Source organism: Scophthalmus maximus, chromosome 13 (genome assembly GCF_022379125.1).
Source record: "Scophthalmus maximus strain ysfricsl-2021 chromosome 13, ASM2237912v1, whole genome shotgun sequence".
Lineage (NCBI taxonomy): Eukaryota > Metazoa > Chordata > Actinopteri > Pleuronectiformes > Scophthalmidae > Scophthalmus > Scophthalmus maximus.
The window spans coordinates 13,029,819-13,052,048 of NC_061527.1; the positions used below are offsets into that span (position 1 = coordinate 13,029,819).

Genomic DNA, 22,230 nt, shown 5'->3' on the forward strand with positions numbered 1-22,230 from the left:
AATGATCATAAAATTGAATCAACACATCTCCAAAACTATTTCAACAAATATTTGACTGTTGTATATCAGACTTCAATAGTTTTTATTTGTGTACATTACAGTTGTTTATATGTGGAATTATATTCGACAACACCAACTCCCACCAGCAGCGGCGCTGCCTCAGGAGCAGCGGATAATATGCTCACCACCGGAAATAACAAAAACAGGCGGGAAATTGAAAGCTCGAGTATGTCAGATTTTATTTAATGTTTTTAAACAAATTAATTGCCAAGTTAATGTAGGCGTATGGACAGATGGACGTATCTTCCACTAGTGCGGCGACAGAAAAAATATTATATTTAACAACGTTAAAATCGTTTTCAACGCCTCACGCAAACCTCGCTAACTGACACTGTTAGCAGCTAGCTTGTTGTTGTTGTCGTCGTCTGTCAGGATGGCGGACAGAAATCTATTGCAGGAGTTGAAGCGTTGGGCGACTAAGGAGTTCAACCTGCCCCCGGACAGCCTGCCTTATGACAGCTACTTCAAAACGTGGGTGCCCCCCGTACAATCACATTTAATGCTGGAACACCTAGAGCTCCTCACTGTTGATATGTGCTTTGCAACGTTGTAAAACTAATGCTGGTCATTTCGTTTCCAGGCTCTGTGTTGGGACAGGGAAGCCCATATGGAACTATGTCACCCAACACGTTTTCCAACTGAGGTTAGTCTTCACACTGCCCTGCTGTTTTGTGACTTGATCACTTAGGCGTGGTTATGGAGTTCTGCTGATTTCTTGTATGTCATCTCATAATCCACTCAGTAGCATAGCAACTGACAAATGGTCCAGTCCCTAGAGTAAACAGGATTTTCTCCCTCTATATACTCTGTAGCTTCTTGACTGTTTCTGTTTTTGTTGTTGTTGTTTTCAGGAATGTGAGGATCATGCGTGGCAATCTGCAGTGGTATCCTTTCACACTCTGAGGGAAGATTTTAAAGCCGCCAGTTTCTTAACAATGTCCATCATGGCACCTGGAGGTCGACTTAAGAATTGACACACGGCTGATATATCTGTCGATATTAGCTCATTGCAGATATATTGTATTGGCCTATGTGCCAGCCGATATATGACAAGAAACTGAAGTGCAGAAATGCCAAAGATGAGTTTTAAAACATCACAATTCTGTAGTTTTTCACATATATCTGAGGCAACTTATTGCTGTCTGTACATGTATCAGCATTTGTCTGTTTATTTCTTTAACACTGTGATCTTCAAGGTACAAAGTTCTTCAGGACAAAGAGGTAGGCTACAACTCGTTTACCATTTCTATTTTATAATCATCTGCTGGAAGTACTGACTGATGTGAGCTGAGTCATCACACTTATGATAAACTATGTGTAGTTTTTAATTTCATTAATATCCACTGCTTAAATGAAATGTGTTTTTATCTGCTGGTGTTTTTTTGCATGCTCAGATGAAGCAGGCTGAGGGTCAGAGCGAGGCGGCCAAGCAGAGAGAACTTCAGAGGAAGATAGAGCAGCTAAAAGCTGAGATCAGTCACCTGGACTCTCAGATCAGTGGGACAGAGGAACAGTTGGCCACACAAGGTCAGTTCATGTCATGCAGTGAGGGCTACTTTTTACTATATAAAATTAATGTTGTAAACTTAATGTCCGTTATGTTCACACGCAATATAAAAAGGTTTCGTAGTTGTAAAATATGCTTGGTGATGTCGCACTGAAATGTTTTATATTGTAATTATCCAACAGAGCAGTCTATCAGTCGTACCTGGGCCCAGGTGGAGGACAGTCAGCGCAGAGAGCTGCTCCTTCAGGCCTTCAGGCAGAGCTGCGTTCAGGGCTGCAAGATGTTGTCTGATGATACACAAAAGATCAGCGGACACTGTCAGGCACTGGAACAGATGGCCAGGTGAGGCAGAAAGATTTAAGCTGTGTGTGAAAATAGAAACAAATAGATTTAGCTGATTTACAAATGCGTGCCATTTGGCTGGCAGTTCGGATTTATTAAAGAGTGTTTGTGAATTGCAGGAAAGCAGAGATGGAAGTTCTGTTTGATGAAAAGTCTTCAAGCAACAGTGACGGTGACAAACTCAACTCCAAAACCACAGCGGAGGCACAGGTCCTGGTAAGAGCGGCCTCAATTAGATCTGTATTGTAGAGTTTAGTTTGTCTAGTTTATCTGGAAGGTGCACTGTCAAAAATACACGTTTGTGCATACAGGCGACAGATTAATTCATCAACATTACGTGCACTGAATACCATATTTATTGGAGATTTGCAATAAATTAGTGCTGGTCTTCACACAATTTTTATTTATCTATTTCAAATCTGAGTAATGCCGGCCAACGTGCCTGCTAGTACATCCGATGCTGATTGAATGAAAACATAATTTCGTTTATTTTGTCCTGTCAGCGTCAAGTAAGAGAGCTGTGTGACGACAGGGTTCACTTCTATCAGTCTCTACAAGAGAGTGAACTGAAAACAGCGCACTCTGCATCCAAACAGTAAGTACTATAATGTATGAAAATAGAAATCAACGATTAACGAACCATGAATGAATCGCCTCTGTCTTCCCTCCCTCGCAGTGTGACTCGTGAACAGAGAACTGCAATGTTTCAGTACTGGTTGAGTGCTGTGGAGGTTGGTGTATTTTTCACTAAATATTTTGGTACTTGATGTGTGTGTGTGTAAACTGTCACTTTGAATGAAAATGTTGTTGCTTGTCGTTGCCTGTTGTTGCTTCAGAGCGTGTTGGATGGTTATCCTCCCAACCATGTCCTCTCAGCATTACAATACTTAGCTTCCAGAGAGCAGAAGGAACTAGAGGACAAACTGCATTCTCTGGATGTGACTCGAGACGTGACAGCTTTGCGGTAAGGCATACCGCCACTTTATTGTGATTGTTCTCTTTGCATGTTAGACTATCTGTTTTCAGTGATACGGTATTTCTTTGGCAGGTTCCGTTATGAAAGCAATCACCTCCTGGACATGTCGGCAGAAGAGGATAATGAGTTGCCGCCGGTTAAGGCCCTCTTACAGGTTCTAAACACAAACACTCACATATACACTTTAACGTAATATCAGAAAGTTCATGTGTTCTCTGTGATTAACACATTTTCCTTTGTTGGTTCTGTTTGGCTTTCCAGGATGCTTGGGAGGAGGTGGAGCAGAGTTTGTTGGAACTGGCCCAGACTCGCTCCAGAGTTCAGCAGCTCAAAAATCAGCTGCAGGCCCGCAGGAAGGAGGCTGAGCAGGAGATTTCTGTTATTGCAGATGAGCTCCACAATGACACACTGGCACTGTAAGTCCATTCATCTGAACTAAACCACTAGTAATGGATGGATCCCACTAATATTATTTGGCATGAATGCAAGAATCATCACAACACATAGGCTAATAATATCATAGGTAACTAAATATTGACTTTAAGTCACAGAGGTTCTAAAATTCAACCTGCACTTGGGGCCTAGCTGAAGGTCTTTCCCTAAAACTGCTACCTCCCTCTAAAGCGTCAGGGATATCTGTGTTTTATCATATGGAAGATTAGACAGTATAATAACATACGTATGCTTCTTAAACCATATTAACTACAAATACCTTCACTGTATTAAGAAAGAAACTAAAGCTAAAGCCAAACTGGTGGATTTTGGATTTGAGACAGATAAATGTAGTGAAGTGGCAAAATATTCTCATAACTCCTCAAAGTATACTTTTGTCTACTTCTTTGCCTGTCCTCTGTCTATACTTAGCGATTATTTGTGTTTGAATTTGCAAGTCTCAAACACAAATAGTATCTCATCAGACAAACTAGAGACTGATTGAACCTTGTTTATAAGAATGATCTGTGCCTATGTTTTATTCATTGACCTCTCTGTGTTGATATCAGGTCAGTTGTAGAGCTGGAACTACAGTGTGTGATGCAGGCAGCAGCCAGAGATCACATCAGAAACCGCTGTATTCAACTGGACCAACATGCCAGAAGTCGCCAGGAAGCGCTCAGAAACCTCCGCAGCCAGTGGCAGAGCATCCTGGACTTCAGACAACTAGTGGTGAGACGTCACTTCTCATAACCCTCACTCTGGGATCACGCGTCTTCGTGTTTTTAGATATCAATTTTTTATATGTCTATATCAGCATTTAAACTTATATCAGTGATTATTTCGGAAAATGTGGTCTAGAGGATTTGACTCACATGTGGTGCTAACATGCAAACTAACACGTTCAACCAAAAACCTCTTCTGTCTTCGTGGCTTGAAGTGTCATTGTAACTGATATTAATGGTGGAATATCATATAGTGTGATATTTTCTGAGATGGTTATTGTACCATCTGAATCTTTCCATAAAAACCCTAGTGTGATGTTACCTGTCAGGAGAGGATCATCTTGATTTACCAGATGATGGTTTATAGTTAAATTTCTGTAACATGTATCATTTAAAAGTTATTGTGGGGTTGTATCTCTGAAGGTTCTCAGACAGGAGCAGATCAGAGGTCTGATTAAGGGAAACTCCACGGCCAAGACGGAGCTGATCCATCTGCAAAGAGAGGTCTGGATGTGATCCATCTGTGACAATTCAGTAGACTGTTTGTTGCATGCTGTGGTGAAATAAATGCTTTTAATCTCTTTAAGCTTTGATATAACTTTTGCCTTAAAGAATCACATTTCTGGGCATCTCTTGAATATATCTGTCCCTCCATTTTGTTTCAGTTACAGGAATTAATCCAGAGTAAGCTGGTGCCACAGTTTGAAGATGTCACCACTGCAGCCAACAGTCTAAGAAACTCTATTTCTAAGGATGTCAGACAGTTTGGAATGGTTTCACTTCTCGCTCTGGACTGCAGGACTGTCGAGGGGTAAGAGAAAGTTGACCAATACTTAAAGGGCTACACTTCAGTCAGATCAGTACATAACCAATATAAATATATTTTTGTTCCAGTTTTTTTTATTTTATAAAAGGATTCCTAAATTAAACACCACAACTGTGGACTTGATATCCAAGTACACATTTCACTGCCAGAAAATTTGGGAATAAATGAGAAAGCCTTACGCAAAACACGTGCCAGGTTGTCTTTTCCCACAGTTATGTGGAGTTCTGTTCGATTTAGTGAAGAATTACAAATTCACAGAGGGGAAACAGATGAGAGAAGCAGAACAAGGAAATTATCCAATTTTGTCAGTGGTAGACACGTGGCTCTACCTGCTGTGGATTAAAGCATTTTACATTAATCTAGCAAAGTGGTGACAGCCGCGGATGAAAAAATGAAACATTTTCCCTTTTTTTTCAGAATCCAACGAATCCCTGCATCCTCACTGTCCATCCATCGGTTGCAGTCATCAACCGTCAGCAGCCTGTGCCAGAGTCTGGCGTTCCCACTGTACATGGTGAGTGTTGATGTTAATGTGTCTCTTGTAACAGAAGTGAGATCTAATCATTATTTTATTCAGTAACTATTAAATATAATCCTAGTCTAATGGTTAAACCAAGGGAATAATGCTGATTTTTTTTCTTTTCATATGGTAAAGAATTATAATAAATATGATAATATAGATGAACAATAAACTCTCTGAAAGTGTTGAATTACTTTCCAATATGGAAATTAAAATGAACAACATGTACAACATTTACAATAAACATCGAACAAAGTACTACTGTGACTAGAAGTGGTATTTACATTGGTCTGCCCATGTGCCTTACCACAACATATGCGCTCAGTTTTCATTTGAAATGAAGCATGCGTGACGTTATGGTAACGAATGGCTCTGTTGAGCAGCTCGTTCATCCCGTAGTTGTGATATGAAACCACTCGGCGTCACAGTTTTTGTTGTGCTATGACTATTTAAAAAAAAAAAAAAATCTTTTGAGTCAGCTCATCATTAAAGAACTTATGGCTCAGTTGCTTTTAGCATTTGGCTCCAGTGTCATTATCATTTCTCTGAATCTCGCGTCGTAAATATACACTTTAACAATGCATTTTACTTCCCATCTTAATGACATGTTGCTGCATCACTTTGTATGTGAAGTTTGGCTGTGCAGTAATGTTGAGCGAGCAGCTCCTCCAACACTTTACACTGCTCATTAGCCTCCACACGCTCAGGTTGGTTTTGATTAACCAGCTGACTGCCATTGCCAGCGCTTGACCCCAGTCCTCTCACCAACAGAACTGATCAAAATAGTATAGATGAAAATAAAATAAATACATTTTATTTATAGTGCCCTTTTTCATCAAAAGATCTCAAAGGGCTACAGGTTAAAAGCAATTTTGTTAAAAATATAAATAAAAAATCTGTTTGTTTTGCACAGAGCCATAACACCAACAACCTTGTATTGTCAAGGCCGCTGTGACTATATCTTTTAGAGATATCTACTAGTTTAACAAGTGCTTGTTGTATAACTTTTGCTTTTATATAATTTACATGTGATTTTTCAATGGAATTATTTCGTCCTTTCCCTGATGTTGATTCTTTTTCTCCTTGTTACCCTTTAGGCTCCGGAGGAGTTGTGTTTACAGGCACGATCACAGAAGCTTGAGTTACGTTTTCTCCGTCAGTTACTACAACTTCACTCTGCTTCGCTGCAGAAAATACAGAAGGAAACAGAAATGCTGCATGCATCTGATCAAAAAGGTAATCAGAGGAACTTATCAAGAGAGAAACTTTTCTCACGCTCAAGTGCTGCTTTCTGCTGTTTGCACACATGCTATTTATACTCTATACTATAGAAGTTTTAGGAGCTGTGATCCGTTTTTGTAAGAACAAATCTACTGTTTGTCCTCAATGTGCTTCTTAGCCTTGCTGTCGAGGGTCGTAGAGGACGATCAGAAGCTTCTGAAGTGTCTGCTACCTAGAGTCAGAGGCCTCACCCAACGTTGTGCACAGGGCCTCTCCTATGGGGACCAAGTCAAGACGGCCATCTCTTACTGGTGAGGCACATTTCTGAAGTAGATAACCCACTGTACTGTAAACAATTGATCCATCACATCGTTTACATAGCAGTCAGACATTTTTATAAAAGATAATTCCACCTGTGTGTATTATCATAGTTTAACCATTAATCCTATCAGTACATTCATCCTTAAGATATGTGGATGCCCCCTCCTCCAAACAGCTACAGTGGATCACACTGCCTAATTCACACTACAATTTTTTTTCCCCTGATTATTTTTATACCTTTGCTTGGGTGTTAAAGGTCTGCTTTTCTGGTTAACTTTTTCTCTTTTGTGTCTGTCTAACACATAGGTGGGATCAACCAGCCCAGCATGTCCTTCCTATGGCCAATAAAGGAGGACTGACTTTCCAACAGTGGCTTCAAAGATGGAAACTGGCTGCCAATGCCTCATAGTTTAAAAATCCTCTGTGGCAATATGCCCACGCTACATTCAAGGCTGGACTACCAAATGGGCAGAGTGGGCAACTGCCCCGGGGGCCGCAGACATGGAGCTCAAAGGCCACATGTTCATCCATTTTCACTGGTCTGACAGTTTGATCAGTTATAAATGTGGTTCATTATTCGCACCACTAAAATACTATATCAACTAAGGTGGGACCTGCATTATTAGCTAATTATACGGTCCTGTCTTTTGGTTGTGCACCAGGCCAAACTATTGTAAGACCTTGATTATTTCAGTTTATATTGTTCTCAAGCGGAGGATGTTCCAAGTCAAGTTGTGTTTATTAAAATGACCATAAACTAAGACATACTAAGTATTATTTCAGTATGAGAAGTTTGGTTGCACATGACTCGGTGGACACTTGGAGACGGGGTCGGGGTGACCACAGCGAATATTTGCCATTGGGTGCCTTAACAGACTACAATGATTAGTCAATTAGACTAATTAGTTAGTTTGTTGCTTTTCTTGGTCTTACATGAAAGGTTTTGATGGTCACATTGTGATGGGCATCTATAACTGTTTCCTGCTGTTGATTATTTTCATTCAATTGATAATGATCAATGGCAGTCGTACTGTGAAGCAGAATTGGTTGGCACTAATCCGCACGTATTCCTTTGCTGTTTATTCTCGACATTGCTCCTCTTAATATTGTACCATGTGAAAGTCAGTTTCTAATGAATCATTTCAAATTCAACTACTTTGCTGCTGTCGTCCTTGAAATGCATTAGATAACACAGCAAAGTTCATGGAGAACTGCCTCCGCAGCTCTTGTGTCGAGGACCAAGCTGAGTCCACGCAGCCTTCTGCTCGAACACCCGCAGTACAGAGACGCCTGCTATCGGCCCGGTATCGATTAGCCTCGCTGTCACTTCTCCGTCCACCGTTGACGTTGCAGCTGCGGGTACAGTGTGAAATATGTAGCTGTCGCTCCGCAGCACACAGAATCGTTCCTTTGTAGCAGTGGAGGGGGAGTGGAGCAATCGGACTCCGTCCAACTCAGCTCCGCCCCTCGCTGCGGCTGCGCAGTTCAATTTTTTCACTTTTTTTCCTTTTTTCAATTTTTCACTCCTACTCTGGCTTCCGGACGCCTAGACAGACCGCTGCCGCCGAATTTAAAGAGACAGGCGATAGTTATTTAAAAAAAGATAAACGGCGACCATTGTCCCCTTCGCCGATTCACCGACACTTCTTGTCCTATCGCGCTCGATTCGATGGCGACGTTGACCCGAAGTGGCGGCGAGTAGCAGCTTGTCAGTCACCAGCCCTCCACTCCGTCCTTCTCTGCGCCGAGCCGAGGCTGTCCGGCGAGGCAGGCTGGCTCCCCGACCCAGAGGAAGGTCTGTCGGCTAGCCAACAACTGGAGGTAACACCGACGCTTCCCTCGCAAGTTGTGGTCCGCGGCTCCGGAGGCTCCCGTCGCCCGGGCTCATGGCGAAGATTCAGGCGCACAGCGCCGCGAAGCAAATCAACCAGATCCAGGACAAGCCTTACGTTATAACACAAAAGCAAGTGCAGCAGCAGCAGCAGCAGCAGCACTTCCAGAAGCTGAAGGTAAGAGGACAACGGACGCGACCAGGGAAAAGTCCCTCAGAGTCAGAACCATTTTGTTCGTCGGATCATTGGGTTGGAGCCTCTCTCTCTCTCTCTCTCTCTCTCTCTCTCTCCCTCCCTCTCGCTCCCTCTCTTTTCTTCTTCTTTCGCCTCCGATGCAGAGAGTAGTGAGGGGATCGGCGGGCTAGCCCCAGTTAGCTCGCCGGCCTGTTTTTAAAGTAATTCATCGGCGACCAGCCGAACGTTGACGCTGCGAGGTTAAACGTGGGGGCTGTGTTTCATTAACGAATGTCCGAGTGACAAGTGGGGCGACGCAGTTAGCGGTTGTTTCGCATTCACGATGTCAATAACAGCCGCCGCGAAGCGAGACGTTAACTCGAGCCTCGGCGGTGGGAAGTTCCTCCTTGTTCGGGCTTTTTTTTTTCTCTTTTTTTTCTCTCTCTCTCTCTCTCTCTCCTCTCCTCTCAGCCACCCTGAACAAAGTGGGGGACGTCAGCCGGGGCTAGCCGAGAAACGGCTACTTCGGTTCACTAGCGGCTTCGTTACACGTTTCTTTTGTGTGTCGCACAGGGGCTTTTGAAAACACATCGGTGGCGTCGCTTTGACCGACACGACCCCGCCGGTCGAGGACCAGCTGCGACCGACCGCGTCGTGTCGAGTCGGACGTGTGTAGCTATTGTGAGTGTCGGCGGACTTATTGTCGCCGGTTGCCAGGTTGTTGGCTAATGTTAGCCGCAAACCCCCTCTCTAGACTCTCCCCGACTGTGCTTTGTGTGACACACGTCGCCGCCAAACGGACCTGGACGAGGCTGTTGCGGTTCAAAGAAAATGTGCTCGAGTAGAAGGGAGAGCCGCCCGACGTCGCCCGTGTTGTTTATTTATGTCGCGGTCGTAGTAGAACAGCCCGCACGGCTCACGAGTGCATCTGCTCGGGGGGCACTTGAAGCTGACAACGGACAAAGCACACACTGGCCCCCCCCCCCCTTTAATATCACTTCGTGATGAAACTGAACACTCGGGAAAATCAAACATAGTCACACATTTCGCTTGGAATCCAGCGTGTGGATCACTAGGACACTTTGGTGCTGACACGGAGACCAACCATTGTCCTGTTAGATGTGTGAAACCGTCCCAGATCTGTGTGTGTGTGTGTGTGTTCCAGCAGCTCAACTCCAGCTTTGTTGCTGCATTGCTGATCTCATTTGTGTTATTTATTCCTTCTCCCCACCCCCCCCCCCACTTCTGTGTGTAGGTTGAAGATGCCTTGTCATATCTGGACCAAGTCAAAATTCGCTTTGCCAACGACCCGGGCATATACAACAAGTTTCTCGACATCATGAAAGAGTTCAAGTCGCAGAGGTACGTGTGCAAACAGAGAACGGTCGAGTGTTACCATAGCGATGCATAGGATGGGATGCTACTTACACACCATCAGTCCCAAGAGTGCCAGAAGTTATTCAGTTTTAGTGATACATTTTTAATGAGACGGGCCTTGAGATTGGTGATAGTGGAGCTTGTGTGTGTTGAATTTGATTAGTTTGCAAAACAGCAGTACCCGGGGATTAACCACACATCTAAGTGCCTTTATCAATAAGTAAGAAATTGCTGATAGCTTCCTACTCTAATAAGGCAACAGAAGTTCAATTATCTTGAAATGTAAAATGTGTGGGATGACAGAATTTCTAATTAGTGATTCAACCGTGCTCCTTCTCAAACCAAGCTCTCAGACTGTCTTTGATTACGAGATGATTGTTGCCATGAAGCACATGAGAGAGGAAGCTAATCTTTATTTTTCTTTGGCAACTACATTGCTCAATTGTCTGTTTTTCTGTCTTTTCTCCTGAATAGCATTGACACACCGGGGGTGATAAACCGTGTGTCGCAGCTCTTCCATGGACACCCAGACTTAGTCTTGGGCTTCAATGCCTTCCTCCCACCAGGGTATCGGATAGAGCTCCCCAAGAACGGGGTGGCTTTCCTCCAGTCTCCTTTCTCTATACAGGTGAGACACACCCCTCACAGCTGAGGTTGATAAAGTCTCAAAGCTGGTGCTTTATTCACGTTCTGATTAATAAAACTTTCAGCTTGAAAAAAGCAACAAAACTTTTAAATTCTTAAGAGGAAACGGGCACCGTACTTCTATTCTCAGAAGAGACAGTTAAGTACTCTGCCTTAGAATGTTGCTGTGGTGAAGGCTTAACGCCAAAACAAGGCAGCCAATTTGTGAGCAAATCGTTGTTGTTTTTTTTAGAAATAGGAATGCTCGTGATGAGATTCTTTGACTTTTCACCATTGGAGTGCCTCCTTTTCCTGAATTTGATTTGAAGAAACAAAACATTTGCAACCATAGATTTAAGTCAAGGCCCCATGGTTTGTAAGATCCAAAATAAGCCATGCTGAATTGAACATATGTCATATGTACTATCAGTGGATTAGGTTTAGAGCGTTTTCCCTCAGACAGATTGATTCACATATTCCTTGTCTAGCATCTGATGCACAAGGTGCATAAACATAGCTGACTTCCAAATTGGTATCTACTTGCAAATTGTGTTCTCAATATCTTAACTGAAGTAAATGACAGTTTACCATATTTAATGCTCTTCTAATCATCTAGCTCAACATCGTCCTTCTATCTTTTATTTTTGCAGGTATCACCGGGCCAGCAGGGGAAGAGTCTTACCACCTCTGCAGTGCCCGCAACCTCAGGTAGTGCCTCTGCCGCCCACATCGAAGCTGGACCCGCCCAGACCAGCGAGGTCAAGGCTGCCTCATCAGAGTCCCTACCTTCTTCAACCACAGCAGGACCTCCAGAGCCTCCCAGCAAACTTTCTCTTCCCCTGACGAGCAGAGAGAGTCAAAATCAGGCCACCACCTCGTCTGTATCCCCACCTGCCTCAGAGACCAGCCCCGTAGAGTTTGACAGTGCCATCAGCTACGTAAACAAGATTAAAAATCGCTTTTTGGATCACCCAGAGATCTACAGAGCCTTCCTCGAGATTCTTCATACATATCAGGTACTGCAGAGAAAAAATGTAGTGACTTAAGTTGCTTTTTTAGATGTAATATATGTAATGTAAGTTTCACTTTCTTAATTTCCTCCCATCTCACTTGACTTGACTTTGACTGTGTTTTTTTAAAATAACAATAAACCAAGTCACCAAAGTTTTTATTGAAGTGTAACATTTCCACAGCAGTCTATTCTTGAGGACGTAGATATCATTTTAACCTTTTTTCTTCTTCAATTAAGGTTAATTCCTTACTTTACCAATTTCCCCCCACTACACTTTTAGAAGGAGCAGCTGGAGGTGAAGGAGAGTCGAGGCAGCCGAGGCAGCAGTGGGATGACGGAAGATGAGGTGTTCTCTAAAGTTGCCAGTCTCTTCAAGGGACAAGAAGACCTGCTGGCTGAGTTTGGACAATTCCTGCCTGATGCCAAGAGATCACTGGTCAGTAAAGCAACAAAAGACAGACACACTTAAAATTCCACTTTCAAAATTAATGAAAAAATAGGAACGGTTCGGATATAACCAATTTGCACTCAGCCTTTGGACCAGACCAACAATATGTTCTGTTGTAATTTTTTTTTACCTTTTTAGTTTTTTAAACCAGCCTCGCAATTGCTACTGACATTTTGTATTTGTGCTTCTGCTCATAAATGTCATCCTGAAAATATTCATATTTAATAGTAAATGCTGTGCAAATAAGTGTTTTTTATTTAGAAACTACCTTTTTAAAGTGCAAAGTAGAACTGAAATTATGAATTTGTCAACTGACAACTGACGTTTAAGGCTTTTTTTTAAGCAAAAGTGTCAAAGGGAACCTTGTGTTCGCTTCTCAAATATGAATATTTGCAATTTTTTTGCAAGTAGATTGAAAATGTTTAGCTTTTTAACTGATGAATATGACAACTCTGCCATTTTCCTTGTATCTAGAAACTTTGTATATCATATTAATTGGAAAAATCTTGTCAGTCTATACATTTGCCCAACGTCTGTTTGCTTCCTCTCCTGTAGTTCACAGGGAGCTCACTGACTGGAGGGAAAGAGCAGCTGAAAAGGCCGGAGGAAGAGGACACGCTAACCAAACAGAACAAAAAGAGGCCCAGACCCATCCTGCTGCAGCACATGTCCCCACTGCTGAAGGTAAACTCTCTCTTCAGAATACCTGCCCTGGGCAATGTGCCAGTGCACGTATATATGTCCTTGATCTCAAAAAGGCGCAGCAACACATTGCATCATCCCTAAAGCTTTAACTACAATAACTTTGATAACGGATGTTTAAATGTGAAGATTATTACGTTTCGGTTTCTTTTTTTATGTAGAAAAAAATGAAGTATTCCTGCACCAAAGATCAGTCATTTGCCTCAGTTGGCAAACATGGGGTTTTAAGAGAATTCTCCTTCTTTGATAAGGTGAGGCTTTATTTTCCCCTGCAGCAATGTTGGATTTATTGTTTTCAATGGTTTTATTCCTCTGACCCTCTGTCCTCTATTACTGTCTTTACATATTTTGTTCAAGTCTTGTGAGGTGATTGGTCTAACGTTCTTGTCAACCCACCCACCATTCAGGTTCGTCGCTTGTTTAAAAGCCAGGAAGTGTACGAGAACTTCCTGCGCTGCATCGCCTTGTTCAACCAGGAGGTGGTTTCAGGAGCAGAGCTTCTTCAGCTAGTCACTCCTTTCCTGGGGTGAGTGGACGGAGAGATGATTGAGCTGGTTTAATATGTGAAATGATTGGGTAAAATGAGAAAAAAATGGATGCACAAATCAATGGCTACAGTAGTTGCAGGGAGACTGACTAAAGTGTACATGCTAATGTCTGGTCTTGTAGAAGAATATTCTCTGGTATTATTGCACAAACTTTAGATTTTTTTTTAAAGAGGGAAGTAATATCCAAGCAATACTGATACGACCATCACTGTCAAATGAAACTGCACGGATCTTTAACCACACCACGTTCAGATTGGTAGGATTTTTCTGAGCCCTATGGTCAGCTGCTCTTCTCCTGATTTATCTGTCAATCATGATTTCCTCTCCTTCCAGGAAGTTTCCCGAACTGTACACACAGTTCAAGTCATTTCTGGGGGACAAAGAGCTCTCTCATGCTGTGTCAGGGTTGTCGGATCGCTACATGGAGGGGGGAGGGGGCAGGGAAGTGGATTATGCCTCCTGCAAGCGCCTGGGGTCCAGCTACAGGGCACTGCCCAAGACCTACCAACAGCCTAAATGCAGCGGGCGCACCGCCCTGTGCAAGGAGGTACGCCCACATACATTTTACTAAAATAGCGATCACTTCGTCACTGCTTAGCTGTAAGGTTCCCTGTGGAGATTTCTTTTAAGCAAAACTTCTTTCATCAAAACAGCGTGTGTATCCGTGAAGCTTATCAAATACATATTTTTTTCACATCCACATTTTCAACTTTTCTGTGTGTAATTCTTCTTTTCTAGCAAATTATCGCCACCTGTAGCTTGGTGGAATAATGTGAAATCATTGGCAGGAATGTGCTTCAAGTCACCCTCATGCTTGTGTTTGTGCACATGAACACAACACGAGGACCCAGTCTTGAAATTAATTCTCTGTAGCAAACATTAACCAAAGGTTAACTTTATTTAGTATTGATATAGGAATTGGTAAAACTACTTTCCCGTAGAAAGGGGTTTCAAATTGATAATGATTTATCAATGTATTTGTGTATGTAGGTGTTGAATGACACCTGGGTGTCATTCCCCTCCTGGTCGGAGGACTCCACCTTCGTCAGCTCCAAGAAGACTCCTTATGAGGAGCAGCTGCATCGCTGCGAGGATGAAAGATTTGAGGTACTTGCTACCAAACGAGGATTCTGTTTGTGCTTCTTGTAAAGCAGATACATTTGTATAAACATCACAAATTACTCTATACATGTTTCTATATTTTTGTGATAATACGGTTTAACACGTAGAGCACATACTGCCTTTTTAAAAAGCTTAATGTCTGTAACCCTCCACTTACAGTTGGACGTGGTCCTGGAGACTAACCTGGCCACCATCCGGGTGCTCGAGAGCGTCCAGAAGAAGCTGTCCCGCCTTTCACCAGAGGACCAGGAACGATTCCGATTAGACGACTGCCTGGGCGGCACTTCGGAGGTTATTCAGCGTCGTGCCGTGTATCGCATCTATGGCGACAAAGCCCCTGAGATCATCGAGGGACTAAAGAGGAGTCCAGCCACGGCTGTGCCTGTGGTGCTCAAGAGGTCGGGACTGTCTCGTTTACTCTTTGGTTTTGGCATTATTTCAGATTTCCTCAAAGGTGAAACATCAAATGAAAGAAATGTATTGTAGACCTCATCAGCTACTGCACTCACATCTGACATGTCTGGATAATTTAAGCACATAACAAGCTATGTCTTACTTTATACCTTTTTATATGTGCACTTATTTAGATTATGTTAATTAGACGCTAGTGAAATGCTGTTTGTCGACACAAAATATATAGATATTAAGTTGTTTCCTACAGTTAAAACATTTAAATCACCAGCAGGGAGATTTAACCAAGTGACGACATGAGGTAAATGTTGGTTTTGTGATAGCATGAATAAGATCCTTCGATCAACAGCCATTGGTCTTTGTGAGTCCTGCCAACTAAGGTGAACCATACAAGCAAAAGTTTATAAAAAGTGGTATGTGTGTTCTACCCTAGCACCTGAAAACCTGGCTGACTTCCACATAAAGAAATTAATTCTGTAACACTCAAGTTTCATTTCCCTGATACTGTAATCCTTACAATCAATCTCCCGTAGACTTGCACACGTTTACACAACACATTTCTTAACATGTCTGTGTATTGTGCAGCACCTACATTAACGCTGTGCCATTCTGAACAGGTTGAAAGCCAAGGAAGAGGAGTGGAGAGAGGCCCAACAGGGTTTCAATAAGATTTGGAGGGAGCAGTACGAGAAGGCCTACCTGAAGTCCCTCGACCACCAGGGAGTCAACTTCAAGCAGAATGACATGAAGGCCCTGCGGTCAAAGAGTCTCCTTAATGAGATTGAGAGTGTCTATGATGAGGTAAACCCTCTCTTGCTATCCGCGGTCATAACACTAGGGCCTTCGAAACATGACAAGATAATGAGGTGTGCAGTGTCATTACCTTCCTGTCTTAAATTTTGGGCTAGCTGGTGGAGTCATACCAGAGGTTGGACACAAAAAGAGATAAAATCATTCATTATCTTTATCTTTAAGTGTTGATGAGTAACTTTAAAGCCCTTTCTTAATTTGGTATATGACCCAGAGCAGAATGAAGAAAAGCTAAATTGATATATGTTTGATCATTGGGCATATTGCCAGTCTTCTTTAGAGCAAATGAGACTATTCTCTACCTTGACATTAATACTTGACATTGGAAACGGGAGTGGACCCAACAATCTTAACCCAAGACTGGATCAGAATCATAAAAAAGTTTGAATATCCACAGTTCGTGTGAAATGAGTATACTCACTATTTTCTGATGACTCGTAATGTGACATGGCTTAAAGCTCCAGGACGAGCATGTTAGTAAATGGACCTTGTGTGTGTTTTTGTTTGTTTGTTCCTTTGTGTCTCAGCGTCAGGAGCAGAGCACAGAAGAAGGCGGAGTTGGCCAGCAGGGGCGTAATGGCTCTGGTTCAGCCTCGCCCAGTGAGCCCCACATGTTGTTCACGTATGAGGACAAACAGATCCTGGAGGACGCCGCCGCACTCATCATCTACCACGTGAAACGGCAGCCCACCATCCACAAAGACGACAAGGACCACATCAAACGCATCATCCAGCACTTCGTTCCCGACCTGTTCTTCTCTCGCCGTGGTGAACTCAGCGATACCGAAGATTGGACAGACGAGGAGGCCGAGCCTGAGGAGGGAGGAGAGAGAGGAGAGAGAGGAGTTGGAGGTAGAACAGCAGCGGCAGCAGAGGCGGCAGCAGGAGGAGCAGGAGGAGCAGGAGGAGCAGGAGGAGCAGGAGGAGCAGGAGGAGCAGGAGCAGGAGGAGGAGCAGGAGCAGGAGGAGCAGGAGGAGCAGGAGGAGGAGGAGGAGGGGGAAATGGTCATTCTAATAATGCATCAGGTGCACTGGCAGCCACAGGTGGTCAGTCTCAACCCCAACCTGCCCAGTCCCAGATCCAGTCTCAACCCCAGCAGCAGCTCAATGGTGAGTCCAGGCGAAGGCGATGCAGCCCCCCCCAACCTACAGAAACCGAGGCCTCCAGTAGCATGATTCAGCCTGCAGGCAACACCACACCCAACCCTGGATCTACCCCAATGGAGATGGGTTCAGGTTCATCCGGCGAGAAGGTGGACCTGCGCGACCCAGAAGCGGAGCACCAGAAGGAGTTGGACGGCGTCTACAACCTCTTCTTCGTCAACAACAACTGGTATTTCTTCCTGCGGCTGCACCAAACTCTGTGTTCGCGGCTGCTGCGGGTCTACCGACAGGCGGAGCGGCAGCTGCTGGAGCACAGAGCCGAGCAGAGCCGCGAGCGGCTGCTGATGGCGGAGGGGCGGAGGGAAAAGGCGTGTGACCTCGCCATGGAGCTTCGCCTCAAACAGCCCAGTAAGTTTAGCCACTGGTCGGGTCATATCTGACTCAACAGGAAAAATAACCTCAGAGAAGGAGGTTGTGTTGTTTGTTCTAGATCATTGGCCTAAAATCAGGAACTTTAATTGGTTTAATGAATAAGAGCTGGTTCAGAAGGCCCATTTAAATCAAACTTTTCCTGGTGTCAGTTCACCTGAATGATGCCAGGATTCATGATGTCAAGTCACCGTCATAATCCATGTTTCAAGGGAAAGGCTTGTCTGAAAAATACTCCAGATCTGTAGAAAGACTGAAGCTGTTTCTTTTTCTTTGCCTTGTCAGCACAGTATCTGTTTGTGGTGTTCTGAGCATGGTGTGCAAGATAAATATCAAGGCCATTCAAGAAAAAAGAAAAAAAGTTTTATATACTGTATAAAGCCTGATCAGTTTTCAACTGACATAAAGGTCCAGTCTGGCTGTATTCAAGTATCTGGGCTGCGACTAATGATGATTTTCACTATCACTCGTAATCGACATCACTTGATACCTGCTGTGTTATTCTGACCAACGGTCCAAAACTCACAAATATACAAATTCTCTCATTTTTGGATCTGGAACTGAGAAATATAGGTTTGTTGTATTTCACTTCAAGAATTGACTTGAATGATTAATCAATCACCAGAATAGTTGCTGATTGTTTGATAGATTGATTGGCTCTGCTGCCAAGACGACAGTTTGAATGGATTCTATTCACGACCACCTGTTTAAAACCACTTCCTTTCCATTTTATTCATGCTACAGAAGCGCAGTTTGTCCAAAACGTGTGCAAGCATTGCTGTGACGACAGATCCACACTGACCCTGCTCATTCCATAGTAACATTGAACACGTTGTAATTACATGCTGTTGTAACACACGCGACCTCTCTTTCCGTCCAAAAGGCGAGGTGGAGTTGGAAGAGTATTACCCCGCCTTCCTGGACATGGTGCGCAGTCTGCTGGATGGCAACCTGGACTCCACACAGTATGAAGACACACTGAGAGAGATGTTCACCATCCACGCCTACATCGGCTTCACCATCGACAAGGTCATCCACAACATAATTCGGCAGGTAAGGAAAAATAAATTCACTTTTTTCGAGGTTGCTCTCTCACACGTTTCTCTTCCGCTTGCTGTTTCTAACTCTTTCACTCTGGCGTCCTTCAGCTGCAGCACCTTGTGAGCGACGAGGTTTGTCTGCAGGTGGTTGATCTTTACCTCGCTGAGAGGAAGCGGGGGGCAGCGGGGGGGAACCTGTCCTCGCAGTGTGTCCGAGCTGCCTGGGAGACAAGCTTCCAGTGGAAAGCTGAGAGAGTCATGGCTGAGGAGAACTGCTTCAAGGTGAACGTAGTGCTGGATTGTATCTTTGGCTCGGACATCAGTCGGAATTTTTTCTCTATTTCCAGATTTTATCTGCAGTAGAGATACGTGGTGTACACACATTAGAGCATAGTTACCATTTCTCTCAATACTAAATGTGCCAGACAAGCAAAGCACATAACTAATAGTGTTTTTTGTAACGGAGTGTATCAGGAATAACAATCATGATTTAAATTATTTGATTTTAAAAAGAGAGCTGCTTTCCTAAAGAGCTCAGAACTCGTCCTCTTGGTGTTAATAGTTTCACAAAGTCAAGTGTCCCATAGGTCATCTGTATTCATTTGAACATGGGAGTAAAACTAGTTGTATATATCTAGTTGTACCACAGCAGGTAAACATGGTCTCTTTAGAGCCAATTTGCACATTATTGAATCAGCTGTCTTCACTGTCCCAACCTTCTCTTATACAGAATTTGTATTTATAGAAATAAAAACTCGAAAAAGCCTTTTCTTGAGTCAAATAGAAATTGATTTCAGTTGGTTTGTGTGTCTCTACCTTTTTGTGTCTTCAGGTGATGTTTATTCAAAACAAGGGTCATGTGACAATGACCATTGAGCTGCTGGACACAGAGGAGGCACAGGCCGACGACCCGTTAGATGTACAGGTAAACACATGCTTACAAACTGTGTAAATACTTACTTCTGTGTCAGACGGCTTGGACCGATTAATCTGATTAAAGTTAAACAAAACATATTGAACTATGTGTTACTTGTTCTCCTTTCCCTCAGTGCCTGTCGAGCTACATGGAGCAGTTTGTAGGAGCAGAGTCCAGTCTGTGCTCACAAGCAGAGGGCTACTTCTTCAAACCTGTATTCCTGCCCAGGTATATAATAAATTAATGAATTAATATATATATATGTATATATAAAATGATTAACTTTCTTTTCTATCGCACTTATCTAAACAAGATTACAAAGTGCTTTACAAAATACATGAGAGTAAAACAACACAGGACAAGTCAAAGTTTAACACAATTATTTCTATAGACGATAAGATAAACATATTTATATATATTTATCTTATTTCAAAGACCTTATTATTAAAGATGATTGGGCTTCTTCTCTCTTTCCTACATGTTTTCCTTCTTGAAACAGTTTAAGCAGTAAGTGTTATTGAAAATAAAACATTCTGGTCATACAAAAAATTGCTTTTTCAACTAAACTTAGCGATGAAAGTGTGCAGGAATTCCAACTTCCTTTTTCAAGGATTTTATTTTTCCGGTGGCACATCTACCGGATGTGCATTAGATGGCACATGCTTTGATGACAACACCTCAAATGATGACCACCATAAAGGAAATTAATGTACATATTAATGACAGTGTAAACAAAACCTGAGAATATTTACAGAGAATTATTTGCATGTTAAAAGGGTCAAATTTAGGACAGGTGTGATTGTTGGATTGTTCAGTTCTTTAACTATTATTTCACTGTATTTTATTGTACATTAATATTTTACTATACTTGAAAAAAAAACCACATCTGCATTAGGTATATATATATATATATATGATTTAAAGTCTCTAATGTGTGTGTGTTCTCATAGGAACCTACGGCGTTTCCGTCGCTGGCAGGTGCGGCAGGTGGAGGCGATGCGCTGCAGGAGAGAGTGGCACCGTCAGCTGGGCGTGGAGAACGCCGGGAGTTTGGACTGTCGCTTCAAACTTAACACTCACAAGATGGTGTTTGTCATGAACTCTGAGGATTACATGTACCGCAGAGGAGCGCTGGTCAAGGCCAGGAAGGTAGCACAGAGTCTGCATTTCATTTCATACATTAAGTTTATGTTGTGATGTGTGAAAGAGTTTCTGGTGAATCTGGGAGACGGCCAGAAAAAAAAAAAAAATCAGACTCCTGCTTTTGCATTTTCTGCTTGATAGATGAAGGCTTTGAGTGTTTTTTCCTCTTCTCTCCACAGTCGCAGCACAGAGTGGCAGCGAGCCAGCACGAACGCTTTGACAAGTGGCACCAGGGCTGGCTAGCCAATCACGTCACGGCTTCGGCTGAACGCTCAGTGCAGAACTGGCTGCTGGGCGAGGAGGAGGAGGACATGATCCCCTGCAAGACCACCTGCCTGTCGACCGAGGTGAAGGGGCAGGCGGTCAACAGATACCGAGTTCAGTACAGCGGTAGCAAAGCCCCGGCCTCACCGTAGAGGCCTGCATAGAGATGGACATGCAGTATGCACACACATACACACACACATATAAATATATACACACAGACGCACAGCCACACACACACACACACACACGGTAAAATGCATGGACTTACAGGACATTCATACACTAAACACAAACATAAACAGCTGCAGTCACACTTCACCTTCCTCCACATGTTCACTCACTCACGTCCACTCATGGATGAAGAAACTGGCAGCACCCCCCACACCCCCCTACAGCGAGTCGGTGAATGAGTGAGTGTGAGAGGAGTGACGTGGTGGAGGACAGGACCAACACAGACAGTGCAGTAATCAGTGAGAGTGAACTCACTCGGCCCCGATTGATGGGACGAGATTGGACACGACAGCACAAGCAGAGATTATCGTCCTCATCACTCCGGCTTCTCTGGTGGCACACGGCAACAGACGGACAGAGGTGGTCCATCAGGTGAGAAGTTCTGAGTTATGAGATCATGAAATCTGTTTCAGAAATGTGAATGTCTGTTTTTTTCTTTTCTTTTTTTCTTTCTTTTTTTAAGTCAAGTGTAGTTTTTAGCTTCTAAACCCAGAGAGCCTTCTGCTTGTTGGTTGGTTTATGCGTGTTTATATGGAGAGATAATGGTAAATGTGTGTATGTATGTGTATCCTGCTCTTCATTTTTGTTTGTTTGTTTGCCCAGTACAGGCTCTACAACTCTAGTAATTGCATTATTACTGTATGTGCATATATATACAGCAGGGATCCTGTATTTTTATATATGCATCTACATGAGTTGATGGATACATCTAAAGATCATGTGGTTCTTTACAGTGTTTGCTGTCTGCCAACTCGATGTTTGCAGTTTGTTTCACTTTTTTTGTATCTTTTTTCTCCCCTTTTTTGTGTTGTAGCGAAACGAGTTATCACCAGGGTAACGAGGAGTCCTTATAATTAATTGGTTTAATATCGATGAGCAGTCAAATTATGTATCATATTCATGATTTCACCAAATGTTTACTTTGCGTTCTTTTTTTTTTGCATACTGACATTGAAAATAAAAGCAAAATATCAGTGTTAAAATAGAATGTATAACATTTATCCTGTATCAGTTATCATAAAATAAACAACCTAGTTGTGACCTTCTTAGATGTTGAGTGGCAGCTTGTTTGGTTTTGTGGCTTGACTTGCTGGGCGCAGCTCACTGTGA

General features: G+C 43.0%; 2 protein-coding genes across 3 annotated transcripts; both read left to right on the forward strand.

Moving 5' to 3' along the window:
* Window positions 1–178: 178 nt before the first annotated feature.
* On the forward strand, window positions 179–8,082 carry haus5 (HAUS augmin-like complex, subunit 5). Its single transcript, XM_035646513.2, has 19 exons — window positions 179–531; window positions 641–703; window positions 912–944; window positions 1,257–1,281; window positions 1,455–1,587; window positions 1,750–1,909; window positions 2,029–2,125; window positions 2,413–2,504; window positions 2,586–2,640; window positions 2,746–2,873; window positions 2,958–3,039; window positions 3,147–3,301; window positions 3,887–4,049; window positions 4,466–4,546; window positions 4,708–4,853; window positions 5,286–5,382; window positions 6,486–6,624; window positions 6,788–6,920; window positions 7,237–8,082. Exons 1-19 carry the CDS (start codon window positions 434–436, stop codon window positions 7,337–7,339), a joined length of 1,983 nt encoding a protein of 660 aa, XP_035502406.1. The 5' UTR covers window positions 179–433; the 3' UTR covers window positions 7,340–8,082.
* A 146-nt stretch (window positions 8,083–8,228) lies between these two features.
* Window positions 8,229–22,169, forward strand: sin3b (SIN3 transcription regulator family member B). 2 transcript variants are annotated; one of them, XM_035646510.2, is made up of 19 exons: window positions 8,229–8,939; window positions 10,192–10,298; window positions 10,788–10,941; window positions 11,588–11,953; window positions 12,230–12,385; window positions 12,953–13,081; window positions 13,261–13,350; window positions 13,507–13,625; window positions 13,981–14,194; window positions 14,638–14,754; window positions 14,929–15,167; window positions 15,798–15,981; window positions 16,518–17,502; window positions 18,407–18,576; window positions 18,672–18,845; window positions 19,396–19,488; window positions 19,613–19,707; window positions 20,430–20,628; window positions 20,802–22,169. In XM_035646510.2, exons 1-19 carry the CDS (start codon window positions 8,817–8,819, stop codon window positions 21,036–21,038), a joined length of 3,951 nt encoding a protein of 1,316 aa, XP_035502403.2. In that variant the 5' UTR covers window positions 8,229–8,816; the 3' UTR covers window positions 21,039–22,169. The 2 variants fall into 2 exon arrangements, with proteins under 2 accessions (XP_035502403.2, XP_035502404.2); XM_035646511.2 differs by lacking the exon at window positions 8,229–8,939 and adding an exon at window positions 9,352–9,617.
* The last annotated feature ends 61 nt before the right edge of the window (window positions 22,170–22,230 follow it).